At 34.7% G+C, this 26,787-nt stretch overlaps 3 protein-coding genes across 8 annotated transcripts; all 3 read left to right on the forward strand.

The window, feature by feature from the left end:
• The first annotated feature begins 1,388 nt into the window (after positions 1–1,388).
• LOC147394689 (myosin heavy chain-like protein) lies at positions 1,389–10,414 on the forward strand. 6 transcript variants are annotated; one of them, XM_086453118.1, is made up of 10 exons: positions 1,389–1,531; positions 1,736–1,789; positions 3,535–3,615; positions 4,057–4,116; positions 5,315–5,417; positions 5,912–6,503; positions 7,715–7,847; positions 8,869–9,036; positions 9,132–9,245; positions 10,009–10,414. In XM_086453118.1, exons 3-10 carry the CDS (start codon positions 3,535–3,537, stop codon positions 10,171–10,173), a joined length of 1,416 nt encoding a protein of 471 aa, XP_086309244.1. In that variant the 5' UTR covers positions 1,389–1,531; positions 1,736–1,789; the 3' UTR covers positions 10,174–10,414. The 6 variants fall into 6 exon arrangements, with proteins under 6 accessions (XP_086309244.1, XP_086309245.1, XP_086309249.1 ...); XM_086453119.1 differs by having other exon boundaries at positions 1,736–1,785; XM_086453123.1 differs by having other exon boundaries at positions 1,437–1,460; positions 1,736–1,785.
• A 2,994-nt stretch (positions 10,415–13,408) lies between these two features.
• SNAP33 (soluble N-ethylmaleimide-sensitive factor adaptor protein 33) lies at positions 13,409–19,169 on the forward strand. Its single transcript, XM_086453125.1, has 6 exons — positions 13,409–13,631; positions 14,982–15,591; positions 17,418–17,511; positions 17,596–17,726; positions 17,817–17,914; positions 18,795–19,169. The coding sequence occupies exons 2-6, from the start codon at positions 15,106–15,108 to the stop codon at positions 18,892–18,894; spliced, it is 909 nt and encodes a 302-aa protein (XP_086309251.1). The 5' UTR covers positions 13,409–13,631; positions 14,982–15,105; the 3' UTR covers positions 18,895–19,169.
• A 1,251-nt stretch (positions 19,170–20,420) lies between these two features.
• LOC147394691 (calmodulin-binding protein-like protein) lies at positions 20,421–22,163 on the forward strand. The gene is made up of 2 exons (XM_086454534.1): positions 20,421–21,141; positions 21,231–22,163. The coding sequence occupies exons 1-2, from the start codon at positions 20,554–20,556 to the stop codon at positions 21,978–21,980; spliced, it is 1,338 nt and encodes a 445-aa protein (XP_086310660.1). The 5' UTR covers positions 20,421–20,553; the 3' UTR covers positions 21,981–22,163.
• The last annotated feature ends 4,624 nt before the right edge of the window (positions 22,164–26,787 follow it).

A 26,787-nucleotide genomic window follows, 5' to 3' on the forward strand; every position in this document is an offset into this window, starting at 1 on the left:
CATCAAGGTCTCAATCTAACTTTAAAGAATATTAACAATTCTAATGATATTGAGACTCTTTAATATTAATATTTATTATGTATATATAATCCTTTTGTAATTAAACAACCAAAAACTGTGAAGCCGATTGAGCCACACGTTATAAAGTTCTCAATAAATATATACTATAATCTCTCTCTCTCTCCTCTCTCTCTCTCTCTATATATATATATATAATATATATATATATATATATATGGGGGGCGTTCAATGGCCAACTTTTTAGCAAACTTTTTGGCAAAATATTTTTCAAAACATGAGTTAGAGGTTTTGGAATAGGCTGATTTTTGGTGAGGATGATCTCTACGGTGAGGAGATCATCATCACCAAAAATCAGCCCATTCCAAAACTTCTAACCCCATCAAAAACAGTTTACAAAAAATGGACGGTCCACGATTTTTCAGCTGGTAAACATGGGTTAGAAGTTTTGGAATGGGCTGATTTTTGGTGAGGATGATCTACTCACCGTAGAGATCATCCTCACCAAAAATCAGCCCATTCCAAAACCTCTAACCCATGTTTTGAAAAATGTTTTGCCAAAAAGTTTGCTAAAAAGTTTGCCCTTGAACGCTACCTATATATATATATATATATTTCAAGGATTCGGTTCTCAATTTTGTTTGGTTCTATACAAGTCTATAATCTAGAACCGAACCAACCTGACTTGATCGATTTTACATTTTTTTTAATCTAGAACCAAATCGGAATTTGTTCCAAATTAAACCAAACCAGCCCAAAACTATCATTTTGATTTGGTTATCCATTTGAACCGGACAAGGTGACAAGGATTAGGTTCTCAATTTTATTAGTTCTATACAAGTCTAGAATCTAGAATCGAACCGACTTGATCGATTCTACATTTTCTTTATCCAGAACCAAATAGCAATTTGTTCCAAACCGAATCAAGCCAACCCAAAGTTATCATTTTGATTTGATCATCCGTTTGAGTCAGACCAAGTTGCACCAATAGGTAGGGATGTCAATGGATCAGATCAGACCCAAAACCCGATTCAATAATTTCGTGTCTAATTCGAGATTTTGAAATCATATAGGGATCCAATCCGATAAGATTTCAATCTAATATTTATTGGATCGGATCCTAATCAACCATGTCCCAATCCGATAAGGAACTGATCTGATAATATGTTAGAAAGTATTTAAATTATATTATATATTTATTGAGATGTACGAAGTTAATTTAGATTTTGTATATAAAATCAGATTTGGACTTATCCGATTGTTAATGGATCGGATTTGGATCTTGATATTTATTTTCGATAAAAATCCGATCCGATATAAACCAAAAAATATTTTAAAGTGGGCAGTTCCAGAAAATCTCTCATATAAATAAAAATTCAAAATTTTTAAAATAAAAAACCTAATCACGCCTTAAGCGCTAACAGGTCTCCATCGTTTCCGAGGTTCCTGACCAAAATCTACCATTTTGTAGTTTTCTTCTTTAATTGTAATAGAAATCCATCGTAGTAATAATGTAAGCTCTCGAAAGACAACCCAATCGTTTATCTCTCTCTGTGTATTTTATTTTATTTTCTGTCTATTTTCTCTTGTTGGATTCTGAATTCTAACATTTAATCTAATCTGCATAAAATTGGTATTTCGAATTGAAATTCATGTATCGTATCTCTTTTAAATGCTTCTTTTCTTCGCTATCTGATGGTATTTTTAATTGTTGCAGAAGATTTAATGGAAATCTACATCGATTGAGAGGTTTTTCAGCCATTTGAGGCAAGTGGGTATTCTTCTTTTTTCACAATTTTTTTTTTAATTTCTATATTGGTTTCAATTATTTGAGCATAGGGACTAATGGTTCGATCAAATTCTGGGTTTTTGTTGGATTATGGCTTTGTTATCTTGTATTATTTGGGATTTGGTATAATTGGTATCTCATGATTGTGCTTATTTTAATTATTAACTATTGAATTTTTGAGTCCCGGCAGTAAAGTTTAGAACTTTGCTTTCAGGTGCACCTTCTACTTATAAAATATATTAATGTTGAGAATCCAACAATAGTGAAATTGTGAAAGAAATTTTTTTATTCCCTTTCCATTGTTTTAGCAACCTTAAATTTTAAATACAAACCCAAACTATCTATCAAATCTTGTTCTCTAATGTTACGACCCCGAAGTGATATGAACTTAAATTTCCACACTACAAACACCTAAATATTTTTAGATGGGTTTGTTTCATTAGGTATCAGAGCCAACACCACGTTTAGGGTTCAAACCTTGAGAGGATGGGGGGAAAAGGCTACCCGGGGCCCGAAAAGAAGGGTACCAGAGTTATAGCTGCCACAAAGTGACACCAGGGGTGTTGGTGGTGCGGAAACTTTGGGGTCGTAATGTCTTCCATCTCGTAATAGGAAAAATCCCTCAATGAAGGCCTAATGAAATAATATTCATTAAAGGTTCATTAACATGGTACATTTTTCATCGAGGTTGTGAGGAAGAGCATCGGGTAGTAATTAGTAAACATCTGTTGTTCATCAAACATATTGATTTGTTTCCATAGATCCTATAATTTCTAATAGGCCCCAATTATAAATCATTTTCTATCATCACTTCAGAAATATTCCATGATGTACCGCGAGTTTGCAACCATGTCATCACTGCAAAACTTTCACACCTTGAAGGATTTGAGGACTCCTTCAAATCCTTGATTTATTGTACCATGTCATGTTTTGCTTAGAACGATGAAGGGACAATGTTCAATATTGCAGGATTATTGTTTGTTTGATTATTTTAATCGGGTCTTTTTACTTGGACTAAGAAAAATGTGACTGATACTATTTTGAACTAAACAAATCCTCCAAGTATTCGTTAGGTGGAGTTGTTTGTAAATAGGCACTTTATGACCATATAATATGAAGATCTTATCAAATATTTAAGGAGAAAATCTGGCTTGTTATGAATTAAAGAAATTAGATGCAGGAAATATACGTCTACTTGATTAATCTAACAAAGTGACTTTTAGGACTGATTAACCACTTTGATTGGGAAAACCTCCTTCCCCCAATATATTATCTTCACCAAACCTATTTTTTCTTTCCTCTTTTTTATTTTGATAACCACATGGAAAAATATGGAATTCTTTTCATTTTAAGTTTCAGAGTTGGACTAGTACCTGTCCCCAATTGTGATTAAAATCCCATAATAGTAACTTCTATTATACCAGCTCTAATTTAACACTAACCAGAAAAGTCCATTATGGCAGTTTTTGTTTTTTGTTTTTTGTTTTTTTTAATTATTATTTTAAATTTGGGATAATAGGTAAGCAAAATTCATATTTATTCTTTACTGTCAGATAAGCGAGATGGATCCTGGAAATTTCTCTTAAAAGCAGCGTTGGTTCTTTTGTTTTGTTTTCGATGAATTTTATCATTCTTAAAAAATTATGATATATGGGAATCTCTACTTGATAATGTAATATTAGCGATGAGATGTTAATTGGATCCTCATTGTGTCTATTTCTTTGCAGATGTCTAGTGGCTTCAGGAGTAATAATGATTATTCTTTCAATGTAGATGAACTCTTACAGTTAGGGACGACGTGTAGCGAGGTATATCTATATCTCTCTCTTGGCAAAAACTATACCTTGAGGAGCTATTTTTGAAAGTTGCAGGAAACAAATGAAGTCCAGTATTACTGTTCTTCAATACGAAACTTTTTCTGAAAATTATAAACATGAACAATACATCTTGGATGACTTGGTAAAAAGAAGTGGACGATGTACTTATGTCTGCTGTAGAATCCATATAGAAATGAAAGTGTTCAATCATGATGCAAACCTTTCAAAATTTGTGTTCTACCAATTTCTGTAATACTTCTAGAAATTTTAGTTGAATAGAGTACAAACGTGTTTTTTTTTTGTTTGTAAATAATAATCTTGATTTTCATTTTATTTGTTTAATGACAGTGGATATACACAAATACAATAATTATCTTTAATCATATTTATTTTGTTGTTTGAAGAATCATCATTTTATTTTCCTTTGTGTAGCTCCGAAAAGAAAACAACATGCTAAGAGAATCACAGTCCAGAAGCACCGAACTGATCAGAGTAATGTTTAATTTTCATACCCTTCTCTGTCATTTAAATTTGTTCATATTTTATATCTGCAATGTTGTGGAAACTCTAACCACTTATTGAAATCTCAAATGAGGAAATTTCTAAACTATATTGAGTTTGGCCTCTTATTGTTTGTTCTATTCTATTTAACAAGGAAGATAGGTAGTGTGGCGTGTCACCCTTGCAGGAACAATTTCCTGATCTGTACTCTTATCTCATTAAAAAAAAAGGGCCCCGCTGAAAGTTTTATGTTTCAAAATGGGAATGGATTATCTTGTGACTTTGGATTCAGAAGGCACCATGATGATTGGGAAATCCCTTTTGTGATGGATCTCATAAGCCAACTTTCAATGATATCCACCACCCCAGTAGATGAGGATTGTATGTTATGGGAAGGTACTCGTGACAAGGTTTTCACTGTTAAATCTTTCTATAGTACTCAAAATATAGAGTACTGTGGTTCCTATTCTATGACTCCAAATGTTTAGCTGGTAATCACGGCCATCTTGGGGAGAGAAAGGGTACTTTGGTTCCTAACCTCTTATACTATGTGTTGGAGCCTATGGAAGGAGAGACATAACTGAGTCTCTTACAACATTTGGTCTCTTCATTAATAAACAAGTCCTATTTTTCATAAGTTATAGTTTTGAATCTGTTATGATTGAGCTTTCGTCATGCTAAGAAGATAATTTGAAGCTTAATGCCATTAGCGATCCTTTGGGGCATTTGGTTAGAAAGAAATGCTAGAACTTTTCAAGGAAAGTCAAAGTCGGCATGTGAGTTGATTAGATCAATTCTTGGGCTCTTATTAATTTTTTTTTTTTTTATGCAAAATCTTAAAAGAGTTTAGAGGGGTCTTTTTTCAAGGATTTTTTTGTCTCGGTGGGATTTCGTTTGTAGCATTGAAATGCCTTAGCGGGTCATTGTCTTTTGGTGTTCTTTTTGTTTATTTTCCTTTGGGAGGGTCATCTTGACCTTCCCCTTTGTATCTTTGTTCCCTTTTTTATCTAATCTATCAAAAAAAAAAAATCTGTTATGAGAAAGCGGTCAAATAAATTCGCTTCCCTGTGTCCCTAGTTAACCAGTGAATTTTGGAAAGTGAGTTTTACAGAATACATACTGCAGATAGTTAAGGCATTTAATGCCGATGGAGAATAATCTTATTTCTCTGGATGTGTGTTCATTGCAGAGGCTAGAATTGGATGTAAAGTTGCTATCTGAAGCTCGCTCAAAAGATGCAAAATACATTTGGGAGTTGGAAAATGATCTCAAGAACTTTTCTCAAGAAATAGGTAGTTATTCCCATTTCAAATACATTTTGAGCTGTCTTTTACTCAGAATCTGATTGAGATTCGAGTGAAACTTATGTCCATATAGTCTTCCCTTGTACATCGGAAGCGCTAGTATAAAAATGGCAACATTTGGATTAAGGTATGGGAAATTTTGGATATAATATGCTTATTATATGGTTTTATTAAAAATACTTATCTCATCTTTGAGAAGTTTGCCTGCATAAGAATTTTTTTTTTTGGTAAAAACCAATGCCAAATCCACTTATTATACATATAAAGTACCCAAATTTCTATGGATGGATGGTTGACCCACAATTTGGAGCAAAAACGGAAAATGTGTTGTGGATGGGACCCATCAAACTATAGTTCCTGAACACATAATGAGTGGTTCGTTGCCGTCCTCCCATCCTGACTTGTGGTTATTTGTTCTGATAATACATCTCTCTTTCACCAAATTATGTAACTTGGTGTAAACCTATTCCAACCTCTCACAGGATACCTGCAGGATCAACGAAACCTGAGGAATATAGAAGCGAATTGTTTGGGCGAGCATGTACACAGCCTTGAGTTGAAGCTAGCGGAAGTCGGTAAATTACACCAGGAGATTGGCCAATTGAAGAAGGAATTAGCTAAGTCCAATTCTGACCGATTTTCCTTAATGCGGGAATTAGAGAACAAAGAAATGGATTTGCAAAATTCAATTTTGTGCATTGAGAAACTAGAGGAAGCAATTTCATCTATTGCATTAGAATCTGAATGTGAAATCGAGAGCATGAAGTTGGATATAACAGCTTTGGAGCAGTTGTCTTCAGAAGCAAAGAAATTCCAGGACAATGCTGCTCATGAAAAGTTTAGGATGGATGAGTTGGTTGAAGAATTTGAAGTCCAGTCTCAGGATTCACAGAATATGATTAGATGTTTGGAGAAGGAAAACAATGAATTGAAGGAGAAACTCGGGATTTCTGAGAGGAATGCCAGAACCTTATGTCGAAAGGTTGAAGAGTACCTCGGAGAGTGGTTGGGGAAACATGCCATATTTGACATTCCTTCTTGTAGAAGTGAACTTCTAGTGTCAAAAGAAATTGGGTATGTTCCAATAGCTTTATTATCTTCCACTCGGCTTTTTTTCCATTTTTCTCCTGACATGTAACAGGTGGAAGGTGGGCTTTTGATCCCAAGTCCAATGGTATTACTAGTATTTGTAGTGAACTATGTTGAATCTTGCAATATAATGGGAAAATGGGATGTAGTTTCCTGTCTAACCTGGATCATCCTGCACATGACACCATGCATTGTTTTGTTGTTTGTTTTTCTATGGGTAAGCTGGACTTGAACCCATGACGTCAAAGTTGCTTTGCAATGTACCAAACCAACTGAGCTACGGGTCTAAGCACACATGTATTGTTGTTGAACCTACCATCTATTGTTTATTTGAAAAACCCCACCTTTTATTCGGTCTTAGTTGGAGATTCACCTGTGACAACAACAACTCAACCGATTGATCCCAATCATCTGACTAGTTGTGTTCTTTTGAATGGTCTAAAAGAATATATTTGTGGTCTAGAAAAGGCATGCACATTGGGTAGTTATCTTTATATGGGCATAGTCTTCTACCTAGAAGATCTCGATGATTGTTTCCCCATCTATCAGTGTTTCATAACTCCATCGATGTGTGCCACATGTATGGCTATTGGCAGGGATGCTTCTTCCCTTCCTCTCATCGTAATGCAAGAATAGCTCTTGAATGAAATATGAGAGCTTCTATTAACACACCAACTTTTACTTATACACACCAATCTAATGAAAACAGCTGTTTGATTTCAAAAGGATTGATGTGTTGTAAGTAAAAGTTGGTGTGCCAATAGAATGTCTCCTTAAAAATTTGATTATGGTTTAATATGTAGCTCACTAGGGTGCTGCTTTGTGTAGCAACTGGGCTGCATATTTAACCCCAGCTTTCTTTCCTTGTGTGCGTGATGGATTCATTTTTCTACATATTATTATTCGAAGGGGGAAATTCTTAAACCCTAAACCTAAATAAATACAAGAAAAAAAGGTGCCAGACTATTCTTCATTAATCAAGATAGTGGGAGTGGAAGCAGGAGTAAGGAAATGGTGCCTCTCACAAATGTTGGGTGTGAGTATGCTGTAAATATACTTTGTTTTCTGACTTGGTAATGTGATACATGTGTGCATTTATTCCCACTCAAATATGTCTATCAAGATTCACATACTGAAATTGACCTTCAGGAATTCCATATTTACATCCTTAGTAATACTTGGTGATATTTCTGAAGCACTTGTGAGGAAGTTTTGGGCCTGTTACTGTCAAAACTGGAAATTGTAGCAGAGGATAAAAATACGAAGGATGAAAATGAGAAGATGTCGCATAAGATCCTCAAGTACGAACTTCTTGTGAAGCAGCTCAAGGTATGAGTTTTATGTCCACTTATAGAAATTTATTTGTCTCTCCTTGAACCGGTGTTTGAGAAATCAATTGGTGCCTAAAACATTGCCTTGTCAATTCAATTTGGTCATTATTTGATTAGTTCAAGACTTGAGGGCAAGTTAAAACTAAAAAGTTGCAGCTCAATTCCTTTAGAACCCCCAGAATAACTCATGAAATTCAATCAGTTTCTTGAAAAACTCGATAATTTTATTGTACCGAGTTTCAAGTCAACATGGTATGGATTCCTGAAGGTGCCAACCTAGCTAAGCTGGTAAGGCATGTGGAGAAGGGGTACATCTTGGTTTGGTTTGGGGCCAAATTGGAACCAAATAGAGATAGGTTGGTTCCATGAAATAAGAACCAGAACCGCAACGAAATGCCAATAGAACCGAACTGAACCAAGCAAAACCGAGTAAGGTTGGTTTGGTTTTGTGGGTTGTCAATATCTTCTAAACTTGCTTGGAAGCAGTACATCTTTAATGAAAAAAATAAACAAATAAATAATAAACGTGAAATTTCATATAATTTAATCTATCCATAAAAAAGTCATTAATCTATGTACTAACTCCTAAAATAATTCATAATAATTTATATATTTATTTATTATATAAGGGGGTTTGGTTCTATACAAGCCTTGAACCGAGAACCAAACCAAATTGATCAGTTCTCCATTTTCTTAACCCAGAACCGAACTGCAACTTGATCCAAATCGAACCAAGCCAACACAAAGCTATCAGTTTGGTTTGGTTCTTGATTACTTGGTTGAACCAAGTTGCACCCTTAGTGTGGAGTGTTGATCCCACGACCTTAGTTCAAAATCCATCGAACCCATCTTCACCTCTGTTGTCCGCTAACCTTGCTTGCCTAGCAAAAAAAAAATAGAAAAAAAGGTGGCATGGGGGTCCTCTATTCAATTTGAGAGCCTTAGGATTTTTTAGCTTGTTTATAAGTCAAATAAGCTTAGCATGCATTTCTTAAAGCAATGATCTTAATATTTATTAGGAAGAGCTAAGAGAAGAAAAGTTGAAAGCAAAGGAAGAAGCTGAAGACCTAACCCAAGAAATGGCGGAATTGAGGTATCAAATCACGGGAATGCTTGAAGAAGAGTGCAAACGCCGTGCTTGCATTGAACAAGCATCTCTGCAGAGAATATCTGAGCTAGAGGCACAGGTATTGATGTTTGGATTTGGGGTATTGTAGTGTCCATTAGGGGTTTCTTTTTCTTTAAATTCCTCAAACATTTTCTTCTCTTCTTTGGGCACAAGGTTGGTAAAGAACAGAAAAAATCCTCGATTGCTCTCAGGCGTTATCACGAAGCACAAAAATTAGCTGAATCAAGATCCATGGAGGTCCATCAGTTAAAAAAAGTGTTAAGGGAGGTAGATTTCTCCTTATTACTATATTGATTCTTAAATTATTAATTTTTATTTTCTTTTGCTTTCTCTGATCTCACATAAACGATGCTTCTTCTTCTCATCCTCAAAATTCAAACTTCTTCTAACATGGATTAAATATTATCCTAGAAAACATCATGTATCACTTGTTTTACATTAAAGTATATTTACGAAGACAATAATTTCTAGGGACATAGGGAAGGGCCCTGACCCATCTCTGCAGTGCACATGGCCAGTCTGGGTATGCCCTTACAATGATACCACCTTGTATTATTTCCTCATCAAAACCCACGATACGAGTGTAAAACAATGCGATAACTCAATTGCTATTAATCTTAACTAGAAGGTGGCATGTGCAAGCTCACTTATATCAAAGGGGCTTATTTGTAATTTAAAATATTGATTAAATATTTGGCAACTTTGAAAAACTAACCATGGGTTGCAATTTCCTTGGTTTTTGACCAAAATGACCCTGATTATATTTAGTTTTAAATGTAAAGGCAGGGGCATTTGTGAGATCTAAAATTTGGTGTCGAACTACTTCTATTCCACCTTCTCTCATTATTATAGTAAAGATGACTTCTTCTGATCGATCTTGATGGCTTTATTTTCTTTGATTCCTTGTTGACCTTGAGCAATGTCAGCCTAACAAATAAATTTCATTGAATCAAATTGTCCAATTCTTGTTTTATAAGTCTACAGGTTTCGGATTTACTGACAATCACAATATCTATAAAACTCTTTCCAGGGACCATGCAAAGATCCTAAGAGAAATGAACAATGCAGCTGCGGAGAGTGCATAACCTTGAGAACAATAGACCGTGTCGATGAAGGGCTTGTAGAAGGCGAACCTATAGAGTTGGTTTCCTCTGATGATGACAGATCACCTCTAGCAACCATAACATGGTCTTAGAGAGGGAAAGAGAAGCTTTGTAACATCGGTTGAGGAATCTTTTATAGGGAAACTATCGATCAGCTTTGTTGTAGATGGGTTATTTATTTTGGTGATTCTATTGTAACCATTCATGAAATTTACAATGTGTGTCCTTTACAAGAAAAAATGAAAAAATGTTGAAATATTACGTCAAATTGAAGAATCCATTGTTGCAATTGATACCAGAGATTGAAAAAAGTTTATTTCTTCCTTTTCTTCATTTGGGTTTGCTTGGTATGATAACTAGTCTGCCTCCTTGAATTGGCTTGTGAAACAAAACTGTCATCTGGGGTTCTCGAAAATATTCAAATACATATCAACGATCCGTGGCTTATTTGCTCCAATTTAATTTTAAAATAAATTTTATTGCACTAATATATCATCATCAGCATCTATACAAAATTATAGTTAAATTTTTAAACCATGATTTTGAGAATTTTACATAGAAATTCTGGTAAATTGGTGAAATAAAATTATTATCAAATTCACACTATTTTCTGTAGCAAACACTATTTTCGAATGAAGATAAAGTGGGGTCTGTTTGGAAGACGAAGTTATTTTCTTGATCATGTTTCTACGATTATGACACGAAATATTACACACAAAAATGTTAAAAAAGACGTCAACTTAGCGCAAAATGCAAGAAAACATATTTCAAAAGCGTAAGAAATGGATCCTACCTTGTTTCGGATTTTAGCCAATTTTAAAATTTAAATATGAGAGCATAAATTTTGCATGTAATCCGAATTAAGCGAAACATCAAACTCTAGAAATTGATTATGAGCAAAAATTGAATTCTTGAATCCAAAGCAAACACCTTTTATAAGTCTTACTTTGTTTTGGATTTTAGTTGATTTCTGATTCTAAATATAAGAGAATATTTTTTATAATCTGAACCGAACATAACTGATTATGGGCAAGAATTGGATTCTTGAATCCGAACAAACACCCCTAATTCTATAAATAAACTAAAACAAAAAATAATGGACTTGAAGTTGGTAGGCTTCCTTTTGACCAACTTTTAATATGGATAAAGTAGATAGCTTCTATTGCCACACCAACTTTTGCTAATGCCACCTTAAGATGTGTGCTAATTTTGGTGACTCCAAATAAAATTCCGTTTTCGATACACTATTCATTTTAATCCTCAAAACATGCTGTCCACTTTTTACGTATCTACGAATTCGTAAGTTTGTCATTTATAAACTTTCGGCTTTGTAGATGCATAAATATATTTTCGTAAATAAAATAAACAATGTATCAAAACCGTAATTAGAACAGAAGTTGTTCATGTTTTCGTAAATAAAATAAACAATGTATCAATACCGTAATTAGAACAAAAGTTGTTCATGTTTTTGTAAATATCTCATTTACATATGAATTGGGGTGGCATTAGGAAAAATTGGTGTGGGAATAGAATATACACTAAAGTATTTCATATTAAAGCTTTTCATAGCTACTTTAGGTTAAGATATGAATCATCCTTTAGTGTAGGGTGGCCCCCAATTGTCAATTGGGTTTGGTCCCAAACTTCGTCTACTTAGGGTTTTGAAAAATAGAAATTGCCTTTGAAAGGGTCTTCTACTTTGTTAGACCAAGTCAAAACAACTACCAAGGAATAAATATTCAGGCTCACGTATGTTTGCGTGAATTTATTAGAGGTCTTGTTAAGCAATAAATCCACTTTGAGATTTTATATCGAAAATACCCTTAATGTCTTTTTACCAAAATACCCTTAGATTCCAACTTCCAAAATGTATTTATTGCACACGTCAAGAGAAATCCCATTTATTAGAAAGGAAACTTTTATAGTCTCACCAACTTTTTCTTATAACCTTTATTATATGGTCCCAAAATTTTTATTATCACACCATACCCTCACTCTCTCTCTCTCTCTTATTTGGATCCTAGTAATAGAAAAGAGTTGTAGTGGACTGACCTCAGTGAGGGACACATTGACATGGTGGCATGCACATGTTCATAAATGCATGTTACTTATATCAAAAAAGAGTCATATTGGCGTGATACAAAGGGAGAGATAGGATTGACACAATGACGTGATGTTGTGCACATTATCGTAAATGCTCTTTATTGTAAATGTTTTTCTGCGAGATATGAGTAAAAAACATTTACGATTATGTGCGTGTCACCACATCATTTGTGTCACCCTTGTGTCTCTGTTTGTGTTATTCCAGCATTTTCCTTCAAATAATGATATTCTAACTTGAAAATTTGCTATAGACTAATGATATTTTGACTCGAAAATTTTCACTCGATCTGTGCTCGATCGACATGATAAGTGCATAGAACCACAAATCTTTTTCTTTGGGATTATCTTTTTCCTTTTGTATTTCAAAGAAAAAGATCTATGATTTTATGCACTTATCTGTTGACCAAGTACAGATCGAGTGAAAATTTTCAAGTTAAAATGTTGCAACTCTTTATCATGTGATCCCTAAATTTTTATTATCACCCTTCTCTCTCTCTCTCTCTCTCTCTCATATTTGGATCCTAATTATGGAGAAGAGTTCTTCAAAGAAATTAGGGTTTCCTTTCTTAAACAAATTGAATGTAATCAAATTGAAAATTTCAATTCCATTATATATAACAATTTTGATTTCATTAAAGTTTAAGTACCGATATGTCCATAATTAGAACTCAAAACTCGGAAAATCATTTTCACTTATATTGAAAAGTAAAATGAAATAAGTATCCAACAACACCCCTAAAAAACTGACCTTAGTCGCGTTGCCCATTATCCCATTATGTAGGATGGTTCGGGCGACTTTGTTTTGATTTTTCAAACAAATTTTAAAGAATCAAGAACATGGAAAAACAACATTTTCTTTGATAATTGACGAAATTCGTTGTAAACAAACATAGATTAAATGGGTTGAAATTTTCAATCGAAGTCACTTTCATTGTCGGCCCCATCGGTCATGAGGTTCTATCAACTTGTGAATAAAATTGGGTCAATTCGATCCAGACCCATTCATATATAATCTTAAGCAGACTGACCCATCCCATCCAAGATAAACTAAGATCCATATCCAACTCAGAATCCAGATATGTTACAGTTACACCAATTGAATTCAACACTCCTGATCCGATTACTAACCCGAATGAGTACGGTTTGGGTCGTATTTGACCCGCTCCATTTCATGCCTTCCTTCCTAGAAATAGAAATATATATCTACGCGTCTCCTTCCATCTGTTTGATATGTTCAAAGAGAAGAAAATATAATAAAAATAACTCTCTGTCTTTCTCTGACAAGTTTTCAACCGTAGACTTGGACGTAGTTTTGTAGACATTTGCGCGTCTGCTCTTCCATTTCTAAGGAGAAGAACCAAGAGACCTTATATGCTTCTCTCTCTCTGTCTTTGACGATAACCTTAGCTGCTCCTCTTGTTCTTTGGTTCCTCAAAGACTCTCTCCTGTAAGAATCTCGGTTACCCTTTTGTTCTTTCGCTCTAATTCTGTTTATTTAGTTATTTATTAATATTTCTTTTGATGCTTTGTACATAATTTGATGTTTTAGATTATCTAGACAAAAACCCACTTTTTGTTTCATAAGTGTTTGATATGGTCTGTTATTTTTCTTGATATCGTCTATTTTTTGAATTTTAGGTACTTTTGTGATATTTTATTGGATTTCTGCTTATTTTTACTTCTGGGTTTTGAAGGTTTGATGTTTTGGATTATCCAAAACAAAGCCCACTTTTGTTTGATAAGTTTTTGATCTGTTCTGTTATTGTTCTTGTTCTTGATATCCTCTATTTTGAGAATTTTAGTTACTTTTGAGATGTTTATTGGATTTCTGCCTTTTTGATTTCTGGGTTTCGAAGGGGTGATGTTTTAGATTATCCAAAACAAAGCCCACTTTTGTTTAATAAGTTTTTGATCTCTTCTGTTATCGTTCTTGTTCTTGATATCCTCTATTTTGGGAATTTTAGTTACTTTTGTGATATTTAATTGGATTTCTGCCTTTTTGATTTCTGGGTTTTGGAGGTTCATTGTTTAAGATTATCCAAAAACAAAAACCACTTTTGTTTCATGAGTTTTCAATCTCTTCTGTTATTATTCTTGTTTTTTATATCTTTAATTTTGGGGTATTTTAGGTACTTTCGTGACATTTTATTGGATCTCTGCCTTTTGATTTCTGGGTTTTGAAGGTGATCCCTTTTCTTCATTTTGGGTTATGTAAATTTGGTATCTTTGTTGTTTCACTGTTGCTTGTATCTCTTATATTTCTAGATTTCTCTGAAGGGTCTGATATCTATTGGATTGATTTTAAATTATCCAATCCAAATTCCAAAACCCCTTTTCGTTTTTTTGGAAGAAAAGCCTTTTTGGATTAGCTTTTTGTTCTTCCTAGTAAACCTCCTTTTCAAAATTTAAAAAAAAAACAAAACAAAAAAAAACAAAAAAATAAAACAAAACAAAAAACATTTTGAATCTGTTCTTGAATTACTGCTCTCTTTTTTTAACCTTTTTATGGGTCCTGATTCTCATTGCTTTGTCTTGTTGTTGTTGGTTTCTGCAATTGATCGTCTTGTTCTTGATCTTACATATCCTTAATGATAGGGCATATTTGGATGGTTGTTTTCTTTTCGACAAACTCAACACCTATTCGGTGCATAATACAGCAATCCAAACAGTCCCTTATTGTTTCCGATTTAACAGTCCCTTATATTTTGGTTCTAGTTTTGAAGATCTCATTAATATACCTTTTAATTTATTGGTGTTTTTCATTATCAACATCATCTCTCATTTTATTCTTGTTTAGTGTTTCCAGGTAACACTACTGAATCTCTAGACATATATTCCATCTTTTCCCTCTTTTGGGTTTCTTTCACCACCAACCATTCCTATTTCCTAATTGATTCTTTCAATCTTTGTTACCTCCCAAAATGTTTGGATTTAGAAAATCACCTGCGACTAAGGTTGCCAAGCAAAACTCGGTTGATGTTTCTCCTACTTCTAAACCTTTTGATTTTGGCAATGAGTCTCATACTAAATCGACCCTTAAGCCCTCAAGACGAACCTCGTCTGAACCTGACCTTCTTACGCCCAATTTAAATTCCAACCCTTTTGATGATGATAATGATGATGGAAGAAGTGCCCCTTCTTCATACTCGGCCGCTTCAGCTGCAAGAAACAAATACAAGAATGACTTCCGTGATTCAGGAGGATTAGAGAACCAGTCAGTGCAGGAACTGGAGGGCTACGCTGTGCACAAAGCCGAGGAGACTACAAAGTCGGTCAACTCTTGTCTAAAGATTGCCGAGGACATCAGACAGGACGCTAGTAATACTTTGGTCACCTTGCATCAGCAGGGTGAGCAAATCACAAGGACTCACATGACCGCTACCGATATTGACCTTGATCTTAGTCGGGTATGGCTCTTCTTCCTTTCTATTGCCATGTTTTATCTTTTAATCGACAAAACTGACAGAGTAAACATAGGGTCAAAAGGGTAAAAGTTAAGATGATAATATATGGGAGCTTCTTCTGCTACACCGATTTTTACTTAAGGCACCCCTTTTCATAATAAACAAGTGCAGCATTAACACATCTCTTGGGATGCTCTAAGTAAAAATTGACTTGGCGATAGAATCTCTCTAATATATACATCATAGAGATTCGGAGACAATTTTCCAATGTGGCTTAAAAGTTTCAGATTGGGCTGATTTTTGGTGAGGGTGAGATCATCCTCACAAAAAATCAGCCCAATCTAAAACTTCTAACCCCATCAAAAGTGATTTACAAATTAACGGTCCACAATTCTAAACCACTTTTGATAGAAGTTTCAGATTGGGCTGATTTTTTGTAAGGATAATCTCCTCACCATAGAGATTATCCTCCCAATGTTGTCTCCTTAATGTTGTTTGCTGAAGGGGACCCTATATATATATATTTGAGAACTAATGCTCTATTCAGACCTCGTTGCATTGGAAAAAGCATGAGCTGGTTCTCATCAATTAGGAAGTTGGATATTGGTTTAGGTCTTCAGATGTTGTCTTAGTTTATTGTATTCTTAATAACTTGGGCAACATGAAAATTCTTGATTCAAAGCATTAGAGCTCCATATGTGAAGATTTACATGTTTGCTGTGTTGGGGAAGCTGGTTCTTTGCTCTCTTGGTGATGATCCCAAGCATGTGACATAAGACGTCTGGGGTTACCCACCTCAAAGCAAGGCATATGGATGGATTCAATTTGAAACTTTTACCTGTTGTATTTTGATGGTCACCTTGACCACTATTAATACAAAATGCTTTTACCGATAAAAAAAAAAAAAAAAAAGAATCTCCCATAAATGAAACACTTCTTATTCAAGAAATAGAAAAACATAGTGAAGGGACTTGGATCCCCAAATAGTAGGGCTGCAACTTGGTCTGGTTCAAACCGATAGCCTTGGGCTGATTTGGTTCGATTTGGAATAACTTGTGGTTGGGTTCTGGGTCAAGAAAAATGGAGAACCAATGAATTCTGTCCGGTTCTCGGTTCAAGGCTTGTATAGAACCAAACCAAACCGAGAACCGAACCTGTAATGACTTCCTACTTTTTAGGGGTTAGGACATAGATTAATGACTTTTTATGGATAGATTAATCACTTATTATATAAAATTTCATGTTTATCATTTACTTTATATTAAAAATATGTTTCTTCCAAGCAGGTTTACAGGATATTGGCAATAGCCCATAGAACGGAACCAAACCAACCTCAGTTTTATGGGTAATTCAGTTCAGTTCTGATTCTTATTTGGTGGAACCGACCTATGTCGGTTTGGTCCCGATTTAGCCCCAAACCAAACCAAGTTGCACCCCTACTAAATAGACATAGCAGCTGAATCATCATTGAACCACAAATAGTCCTTGGCCAGTTTATTTAATGACACCCTCTTTTAGTTGAGTCTCCAAGTCCATTGTCCAAAGTTTAGGTAAGTCATGCCATATTGGGAGCCATTGCTTGATGAGTCAGAAGTCAGACCTTGGAGATCTCCTAAGTTAAGAATTAACCCAACAAAGCATTCATGATTGTGATAATTGTAAATATTATTAAAACACTTATTTAAACTTTTTGGATGGGTTTAGAAAAGCACTCATATGTTTGCCAAGAAGTTCATTTTCTGTGCTCTTATGCTATAATTTTATTTTCTTAAGCGGACTTTTAATTTTAAAAGAGAAACCTTCCCTCATCATTTTGGTCTTGTTATCAGGGTGAGAAGCTTCTGGGAAGTCTTGGGGGAATGTTTTCAAAAACGTGGAAGCCAAAGAAGGGTCGTCCAATTAAGGGGCCCCTTATGACAAGAGGTAATGATTCAAAATTACCTTGTGAGTGGTCATTGGTCCTGGCCTACTTTATTAATTTCTTTGCTTTGTTGGGTTGGTTTGTAGATGATTCATTCATAAGAAGGAGCAATCATTTGGAGCAAAGGGATAAGTTGGGTTTGACACCAGCTCCCAGGGGTCGTTCAACCCCTCGACAATCTCCTTCTGAACCCACTACTGCACTAGAGCAAGTTGAGGTACGTACTAGTTATTACGGATTGAGGATATATGTATGTGTACACATTTGAATTCATAACGTGTATTTATCTGGGATTCTTCTAAAACAGGTGGAAAAGACAAAGCAAGACGATTCACTTAATGATTTAAGTAACATTTTGGGTGAGCTGAAGGGTATGGCCATTGATATGGGATCTGAGATTGAAAGGTCAGTAATTGTAGTCTTTGAATATGAACTCTTTATGTCGTTTGCATCTATATATCTTAGTACACGATCCTTGTTTTCCTCCATTACTTTTAAGAGAGAAAATGACAAAAGTACCTTATTTTGTAGAAATAAACCAAACTCTTGTCAAGATTTCTATATCCATCCTGAATTGCATGCCCATACCAAGATAGAGAGCTGCTATCGGCACCCCTACTTTTACTTATTACACCCCACTTAAAAAAAAAAAGTGAATGGTTGAGAGTAAGTAAAAGTTGGGATGCCAATTGTCTCTCTCTGTCATTGTTAGATTTCTATTTTGTAGGTTTATGATTTTATATGAGCCTAATCCTAATTGTAAACAACTACTGAAATTGTTTGAATGAGTGTTATAATGTTGATTAATAACTTGAGCCCAATCTTTATGATGTCTGTACAGTGTGTTTTAATCTTTAATTGGATGTGCTAAATAATTTAAGAAATTGGGGTGTAATTAGTAAAAGCTGGGGTGCCAATAGAAGATCTCTAAATTTTATTAAAGGACCTTTTCTTTCATTCTTTTACTGAGGCAATAGTTCAGTTATGATATTACATTTCGATCTTTTGATTGCTGGACCCATTGATGGATTTGCTATAACCAAACATTGCTTCAATTGGATGATCTTAACCATCAGATAAATTGCATGGACTCTCAAAATTTCCCTTTTCTTGTTAAGTCAATGAGATTCTCGTTTCATTTGAGAACAATGATTGGAGTCTTTTAGAGCAACAATTTGGCAAGATCTTTCTAAAATGAATAGAGCTCTCGAATCTGTTATTAAGTTCCATTGTTTTCGTTATTCCGAGTATTGTTCTAATTATGTTATCGTTCTTATCAATGCAGGCAAAATAAATCTCTGGATCATCTTCACGACGATGTGGAGGAGCTCAACAACAGAGTGAAAGGTGCCAATCAGCGTGGGCGTCGTCTGCTTGGGAAGTAGAAGAAGGCCTAGGGGGGGTTGTCTTGTCTACTATATGGTTTTTCAACATGACCTTGTTTTCATTCTCCTTATATTCTCTTTCACCATTTCTTTTCCTCCTCTATGAGATTAAAGAATTTGGATTTTTTTCTTTGGTTTTTTTTTTTGATTGAATCAAACACCTTTCATGATATCTTATGGTTTTTTGTACCCTCTGTGTACATATGTAAGAACAATATGAAGATTGTTTTACTTCTTATGACATTATAACAGATTGCTCTTTTTCATGCATTAAATGATTATTAAAATCTTTAATGTTAAGGAATTTTTACCTAATAATTGCACGAGTTTAATGTAAGGGACTGATTAGTTGCAGAGAAATCATAATCAATTACACTCCATCACTTAAAAATTCCCCTTTGCACTGCATTTGGATGATTACACTCTAAAAATAATTTAAGAAAAAATGTTTCACTCTGTATTTTTTAATAATTTTTTGTTTTTGTTTTTGTTCTTCCTCAACTATCAACTGTACCCACATAAATTATTGTTGATTCAGTCATTTTAGCAATAAATATTTTGTCATTTCGGACTCATGTTTACAAAGTTACATTCCCCTAAAATACACAAGTTCACATTAATTTTAAACTAAATTAAAAAAATGGAAGTTGGAGCCAAAGAGATCACGATCAAAATCAATCGTAAAACACAAGTAAAGTAGAGCATGAGTCTAGAATACAAAAGCTATTAGTTAAAATAAAGGTTAAACCTAATCTTTCACAAGTAAAGTAGAGCATGAGTCTAGAATACAAAAGCTATTAGTTAAAATAAAGGTTAAACCTAAAAGATTAGGTATTGGAGTGCAAGCAATAGGTTAAAATCAAGGTTATAAAAAAATAAAAAGGATTTTTTAAGATTGATGTATAACCAATCGATCCATTGGACCCCTTTATTTTTAAATATTCAAAATAAGTGCAATGCTATCGTAACTTGTGTGAAATGGCCAATGTACCATTCTCCTTAAAAAAGATTAATTTTTAAATTGAATTTTTTTTGATTTGCAAACTCCTCCCTCCTTTCACCAAAGGAGATTGAGCAAAAGAACTTTTATCTTTTTTTCATTATTTACTAGTTAAGAGGGTCAAATCGACTTCTCCATTTTGTTCTATCAAACCCTCATCCTTTGCATTTTACGCAATGATAGGTAAGATTTTATACTCCCTATTTGTTTAGGTTATAAAATAAATAATAAATTTTTATCTATAAAATTATTAATTTTATTTTGAATAAATTCTCAAAATAATTTTAAAAGTTTTCGATATTTTTCAAATTAATGTTGACAAAATCTTCAAGTAATATTTGATAATTTGATAATATTTTGTCAATATTAACAATATTTTGGAAATATCAAAAATTTCAGTAATTATTTGAAAATTTACCCCTTTTATTTTTACATCAAATCTTACATAAATTAAAATATTTCAATATAATTCATAAAGTAGATTATAAAGAAATATCTCTAAAAAAAAATTGTTACAACAATACATGGGCTACTTTGTCTGATGAAAAGAAAAAAAAAAAAGAAGCCATTAAAATATACCCATAGTGTTACCCCTGCTTGCCCTAACCCCTCTTTTCCATTCATCCATTTTCTTCCATTACTCTGCTCCTCTCTATCTAATGGGGTCTCATCACCACCACCAACACCACTACCAGAACCACCAACCCACTAACTATTGCTGCTGTTGCAGCTGTACTTCTTCCCATCCCTCTCCACTCTCTCACTCTCAACCCCAAATCACAGACTCCCTTCTTCTGCAAGCCATTGCCAACCATCTCCTTCAACCCTCACAAACCCATCTCTACCCTCAACATCTCAAACCCCAACAACAACAAAAACATCAACATCAACAACAACAACAACTCTACAACCAACGTCAACAAACCCAATCTCTCATCATTTCTCTCCACAATCGCATTAACACCCTTGAATCCTCTTTTCTTCATCTCTCTACTTCCAAACCTTCTCCTTCTCCTCCTCCCCCTCCTCCTTTGTCTCTAAGGGACATAGCTGCTCGAACCATCCAAACCCACTTCCGTACCCTCCTCGTTCGCAGATCGCGTACTCTTCGACACCTCAAAGATCTCGCCTTTATCAAATCCTGTCTCAATGGTCTTAAATCCTCTCTTTCAGAAAATACCCATATCAATTGCGAAGCTCTTTCGCAGAAAGCTATGGATTTGCTTCTCAAGCTCGACTCTATTCAGGTAAAATCGAGATGAATTCTTCGTGGGTTTATCCAGTTTTGGCATTTTCGATCTGGGTTTTGAAGATCTGATGTGGGTTTTGTTTGCAGGGGAGTGATTCGATGATACGCGATGGAAAAAGGTCGATTAGTAGAGAATTGGTTCGGTTCTTGGAGTTTGTTGATGAGGTTTCTGTGAGAAGGCGCGATAATTATTCTAAAGCAACAAAGAATCTGAGGGAGAAATTGAGTGATCAAGTTCAAGAAATTCAGGGTTATGTTAGGGTTTCTGAGGATGATGAGCAATCACATGTGGAGCTTGAAGGATTCCACCACATTGATGAAGATGATGAAGAGATCCCTATAAATCTCAATTATGGGAAGAATGAGATTTCCCAAGCTAAAAATGGGATCTTGGTGAAAAGGCAGTTTCTTCACCCTAAAGCAAAGAAAAATGTGAGATTTGCAGAGAATGGGAATATTTCTAGGGTTTTTGTAAGCACCCATGAGCCATTTTCAAATAGGGTCATCGGCATTGATGATCCGCGAGTTTCAAGTGAGGATCAAAGAGAACTTGTGGAGCATTTATGCAGAGAAGTTGAAGAAATTGGGGGATTTTCTAGGGGCTCTGAGGATGATGAGGAAGAAGCACATGAGGAAAAGAGAGGACCACCTCCTCAGCTCAGTGATGGTGGGAGAAACCCTAGAAAAAATATCAAGACTCATGTCAATTATGGAATTGGTGAGCATTTTCAGGGTCAAAATGGTAATTTTGTATTCTCTGCTCCAGAGCCTGTGAAGATGGAACCTAGACAAGATGATTTGAAGAGAAAGAAGACTGTGAGGATGACTTCATTTTAGAGTTATGAGTTTGACCATCTTATGTATTAGGTGATTTGGCTTAAATGAGTTTATATTGTAGTCTCTTTCCCTCCAATTGGGGAGAGAGAGATTCAACTTAAATGGCTTCATTTGTTGTCTAGAGAGAGTTGTAACTTTAAATTTCCTTTGGAGATATCAAGTGAATTTTGACTTTTTTGACAAGTTCTTTTGTTTGGGTCCTGATGGTTTTGACTTACTGATCTACTGTAACAGATTGGGTCGTGGTCTTACTAGGAGTAGGAAGAGAGTTGTGTTGTTTGAACTTCCTTTTGAACACAAATTTCCACTTTTGTTTGGCTTGCATTGAGAACCAACCAAACAAAGAGAGTATTGTACATAATTCAAGCATGTTTGAGCCCATCTTGACCATCTGCAGTAGTTATATTGTTCCACAGCTTATGCTTTGAGTTCATTAGAAGACCTTTGTCAATGTTCTCCAATGTTACATTAAGGTTGGACTCTCACCTCATATGGCTACTAGTACTCGTTCTTCCCCGTTGAAGGTCAGTCCTTGACAGTGTCGAATCTGTACTACACTTCTCTCTTGTTTCCTTGTATTTTGCTTACGCTTCGTTTCAAAATTATCTAGGAAAATTCGACAAGACAACACCTCACAAGGAAATCATGCATCTTGTGCACCCAAACAAGGCTCAACACTCCTATCGTCTTCTTGAAACTCCTTCCCTTATCCTTCCTTCCAAGTAATTGAAGCTTTGCTTTGTTGGTATTACCTATAGAATTTCATAGGTGAACTAATTTCCCATTAGCTTTCCCCACCACAATCGTCGTGTCAGCCAGCCACATATGCATACGTGTGTGTGCGTGCAACCATTGTCCCATATGGGCTACATTTGCTTCACACGTTCTGTTTATAGACTAAGCGTCTCTTGCAGGTTCTGTATCGTCCAAAGATAGTTTTTCTCGTGATGAATTGTTGGATACCTTATGTTAATTTATTTCTTCATCTAGTTTGATCTCTATTCCTTTTAATTTATTGTTATAGACTACGATTATATTCAAATGTCTTTTGCAGTAAAGCACCTAAGGATCACTTAAACAAACAAAACTATACAAAGCTAAGAGTTTTCGAATCTGTTAGCTTCACAACATGATTTGTTGTAAAAGTATTTTGGGTTCTCTTCTGAATTTCTAATTTACATTGAAAAACACACATATATATATTGGTCACTTGAAAGACCAAGATGGTTCGACCGAGGAAGTACTAGTCGACATGAGACAATGGCGATAGAAACTGAACATTGTATGGAAAATCGAAATAAGCCTAAAACAGTCCCCTAATGTCTTGTTTCAGTCTCCTAATAAACCATCCGGTGATGCACATAATGGACCTTGGCTGCTTATTATTATTAAGGTCATATATAATGCATGTTATAATCAATGCTTTCCTTCTGAGTGAAACCCTAACTCACTAATCTGATTTTAAATCTGATTTTAAATCGTTCAATATTATCTTTTGTGTCAAACTTAGTCTCAAAGATAATCATTTATTATTGTAGTCAAGTGTTTGTTACTCTCTCAAACATCAGAAGAAAGAAAGCGAAAGAAAGTGGAATATTGTCTCCGGTGGTCATCGTAATAATTACTAATTAGACTATTAAGATACCGCCCCAAAAGGTCGGGGCTAAATGAGGGTCCATTAAATAATTTTCTCTTTAGTTTGAAGAGAGGAATTTTTTTATAAAAAAAAATCAGTCTTTATTTTTATTTTTATCAATCAAATCTTTAGTGTTATATGCTCTCCCATCTGAATAGTTGTATCGATGGCCCAATCTTCCGTGTGCCATGATTGAATTAACATGTAATATATGAAGGCCATGTTCTTGGCAAACTACAAATATGTGAAGAATAGTCTCTCTCCCTCTTTTATTATTGTTTTTCAATTTTATTATCAAATTATAAACTATATAGTCTTCACATTAATAATAATTATAACAATAAATTAAAATAAAATATTTCGTTCACTCACAGTTCCTCACATTTCTCACGATTGAATGTCCAAACAGTTCGAACTCATCGTTTTCATCTACAAAAATTGCATTTTGGCATTTCAATCGAATTTCAGAAACTCCATTTCATCATAAAGGATTTTAAAAAGAAGAAGTCATATTCAAAGATTTTTTCAAATATTTTAAAGATGAATATAAAAAACTAAGGGTCTTTCACTTTTTTCTTAGTTTTTGAAAGAAAATCAATCAAGAATGATTTTTTTGGGTTGAAATCATCTAAACAAGTCATTCTCCCAAATTTTTAGTCAATTTTTCCATATATTTTAGTCGGGAAAAACTCGAAAATTGAAAATGGGTGGATTTTACCAATGCCTTTTTTATTTAAAAAGTGATGAACACGACAATAAACAAAAAGTGGTGAGTTCTACAGTAAAATTGTGAACTCAACACTAAATAAAAAAGTATCAACTTCTACAATATATAAAAAGTGATGAATTCGACAATAAATAAAAAAGCTGTGAGTTCACTAATAAGGAGGGACCATCAAGAAATAAAAAGTTATCTAAATGTCCTATCAAGCTACCCCCCAAATGAAGAATTCCCTTATGTAAATTTCACCACACATTTAGGTTTCATCAAGAAAATCCAAGAAACTATACAAGGCCCACAAGAACTGTTAATGGTCATCCAATTGTCCTTATGTGGGTCCTGTACTCCTGATCTCCTTTGCATATCACGTGGCACAATCTCCAAAGTCCATTGACCCATACCAAGAATCATCCTGATTGAAGATTTGTAACCATTGGACTTCAGTTTTTTCATGCTCGATAATGAAATTGTTCATAAAGATCACCCTAAACAGTTCCAATTCATTGGATCGGGTTTGTTTGGATCATGATCGACTGGGAGCAACCCATTAAGATTTGAATTGGATCTTGAGCTGATCAAGTCCTTTCTCGGGTCAGGTTCTATTGAATATAAAGTAGTAGATCCAAATCCAATTTGATGACACTTGGACCTCAGTGTGTCCCCATTGAGATCACTCCAGCATTAATCAAAATGAGTCGTGCTGGAGTGATCTAACGGGGGACACACGGGGACATCTTGACGTGATGGAGTGTTTGTCCATAGATGTGTTTTCTTCGAGATACAAGTAAAACACATCTACGGATATGTGCATGCTACCACGTCAAGATGTCTCATGTGTATCTCCCATCGAGGTCACTTCAGCATTAATCAAAATATAAATCCCAAAGCCATCCATTAGGTTATCAAATCGGGTCATTATCATAATCAAATCATCAATCCGAACCTAAAGTTATCAGAATGGATCAGATCTTGATCCCGGGTGGGAAGATTGGGTCAGGCAAATTCATTTAGGGCAGTTGGCATGCAATTGTACCACGTGTTACACCAAATAGGGTAGAAGTTGGATCTCAATACAACTCCCAAGAGCACAGTATTCTAACTCATGGCCTACCTAAGTCATATTGTTTTCAAACAATTAGTACTTGTTCATGGGTGTCTCGCCTTGCCTTGCCTTGAATTTAAATCATCTCTCTCTCTCTCTCTCCCTCCCTCCTTTAACATCTCTAATCTTTCTTTCTCTTTTCAAACCATTAACGGCATGAAGAGCTCTCACTCTTCTAAAACCATCTTTGGTTCTTGGATTCTCATCTTTGTAGTTCTTCTCCTCCTCTCTTTAACATCAAATATCCAATTCTCTCAAGCTTTTCCTCAACAAATCCCTTCAACCCATCACCACCACCACCACCACCACCATATTATCAAATGTCTTTCCTCTCGAAACTCATCTCCTTTATGTCTTCATCTTCAAAGAAATCACCATTACCCACCACCAACACCATCTCCTCTCGACGAAATTGATCCAAGATATGGCGTCGAAAAACGACTCGTGCCCTCTGGACCCAATCCCCTCCACAATTGAAGATCTTCTTCATAGGTTTTACACCTCTAAATCTAGTCATTATCATCTAAATTTGGCTAGATTTTTTGTTATTTCTTGGTATCTTTGATGAAGTATATATATATATGTTGCAATGTTTACTAAGAGAGTATAGAAGAGAAGGGGTTGAAAAGCGACTCGTACCCATTGAACCCAATCCTCTCCACAATTGAAGATCTTCTTCATGAGCTTTACAACTCTAAATCTAGCCATAATTTCATCTAAATTTGGCTAGATTTTTTTAATTATCTTTGATTTTTCTTGGTATCTCTGATGAAGTATGTGTTGTAATTTTTACTAAGAAAGTATAGAAGAGAAGATTTTGAATGGATAGAGCTATGAAAGGAGAAGAAGAGCTTAGTTAGGTAGAGAAGGATGTCATAATTCAATCCAACAAAAGTTGTGATTTTCTTGTGAAGGGTTTTTGGAGTTCAAGGGAAGCCCATGAATTTCATTAAATTTGAAGCTGCTTGGAGACAATAAGTCAGCATTTCAGTCAGGGTAATATTGTCTTTTTCTGATGTTATCTCCAACTATGCCATCAATATTCATGTGTATTTCTCTTGTATGTATCAATATCAATTAATACTATTGTCTCTTTGGGTTCTTGTCTCTCTCTCTCTCTCTCTTTTTGGTACAATGGTAAATTATCAAAAATCATCGTAAAATTTTCCCTCGTGAAAAATTGCTGTAAAGTTTTGCACGTTCCTTCAATTTTCTTTAAGATATTGCAATATTTTTTCGATCAAAATCAATGCAAAAGATAGTAAAACCATGTGAAATATTTTTTTTTTTTTTCAAATTTAGAATATCAACAGTTTATTTTATTTTATTTTTTCCTGTTTTTGCTAGG

The sequence above is a fragment of the Akebia trifoliata genome, chromosome 9 (genome assembly GCF_017979445.1).
Source record: "Akebia trifoliata isolate Shusen 1 chromosome 9, ASM1797944v1, whole genome shotgun sequence".
Classification (NCBI taxonomy): domain Eukaryota; kingdom Viridiplantae; phylum Streptophyta; class Magnoliopsida; order Ranunculales; family Lardizabalaceae; genus Akebia; species Akebia trifoliata.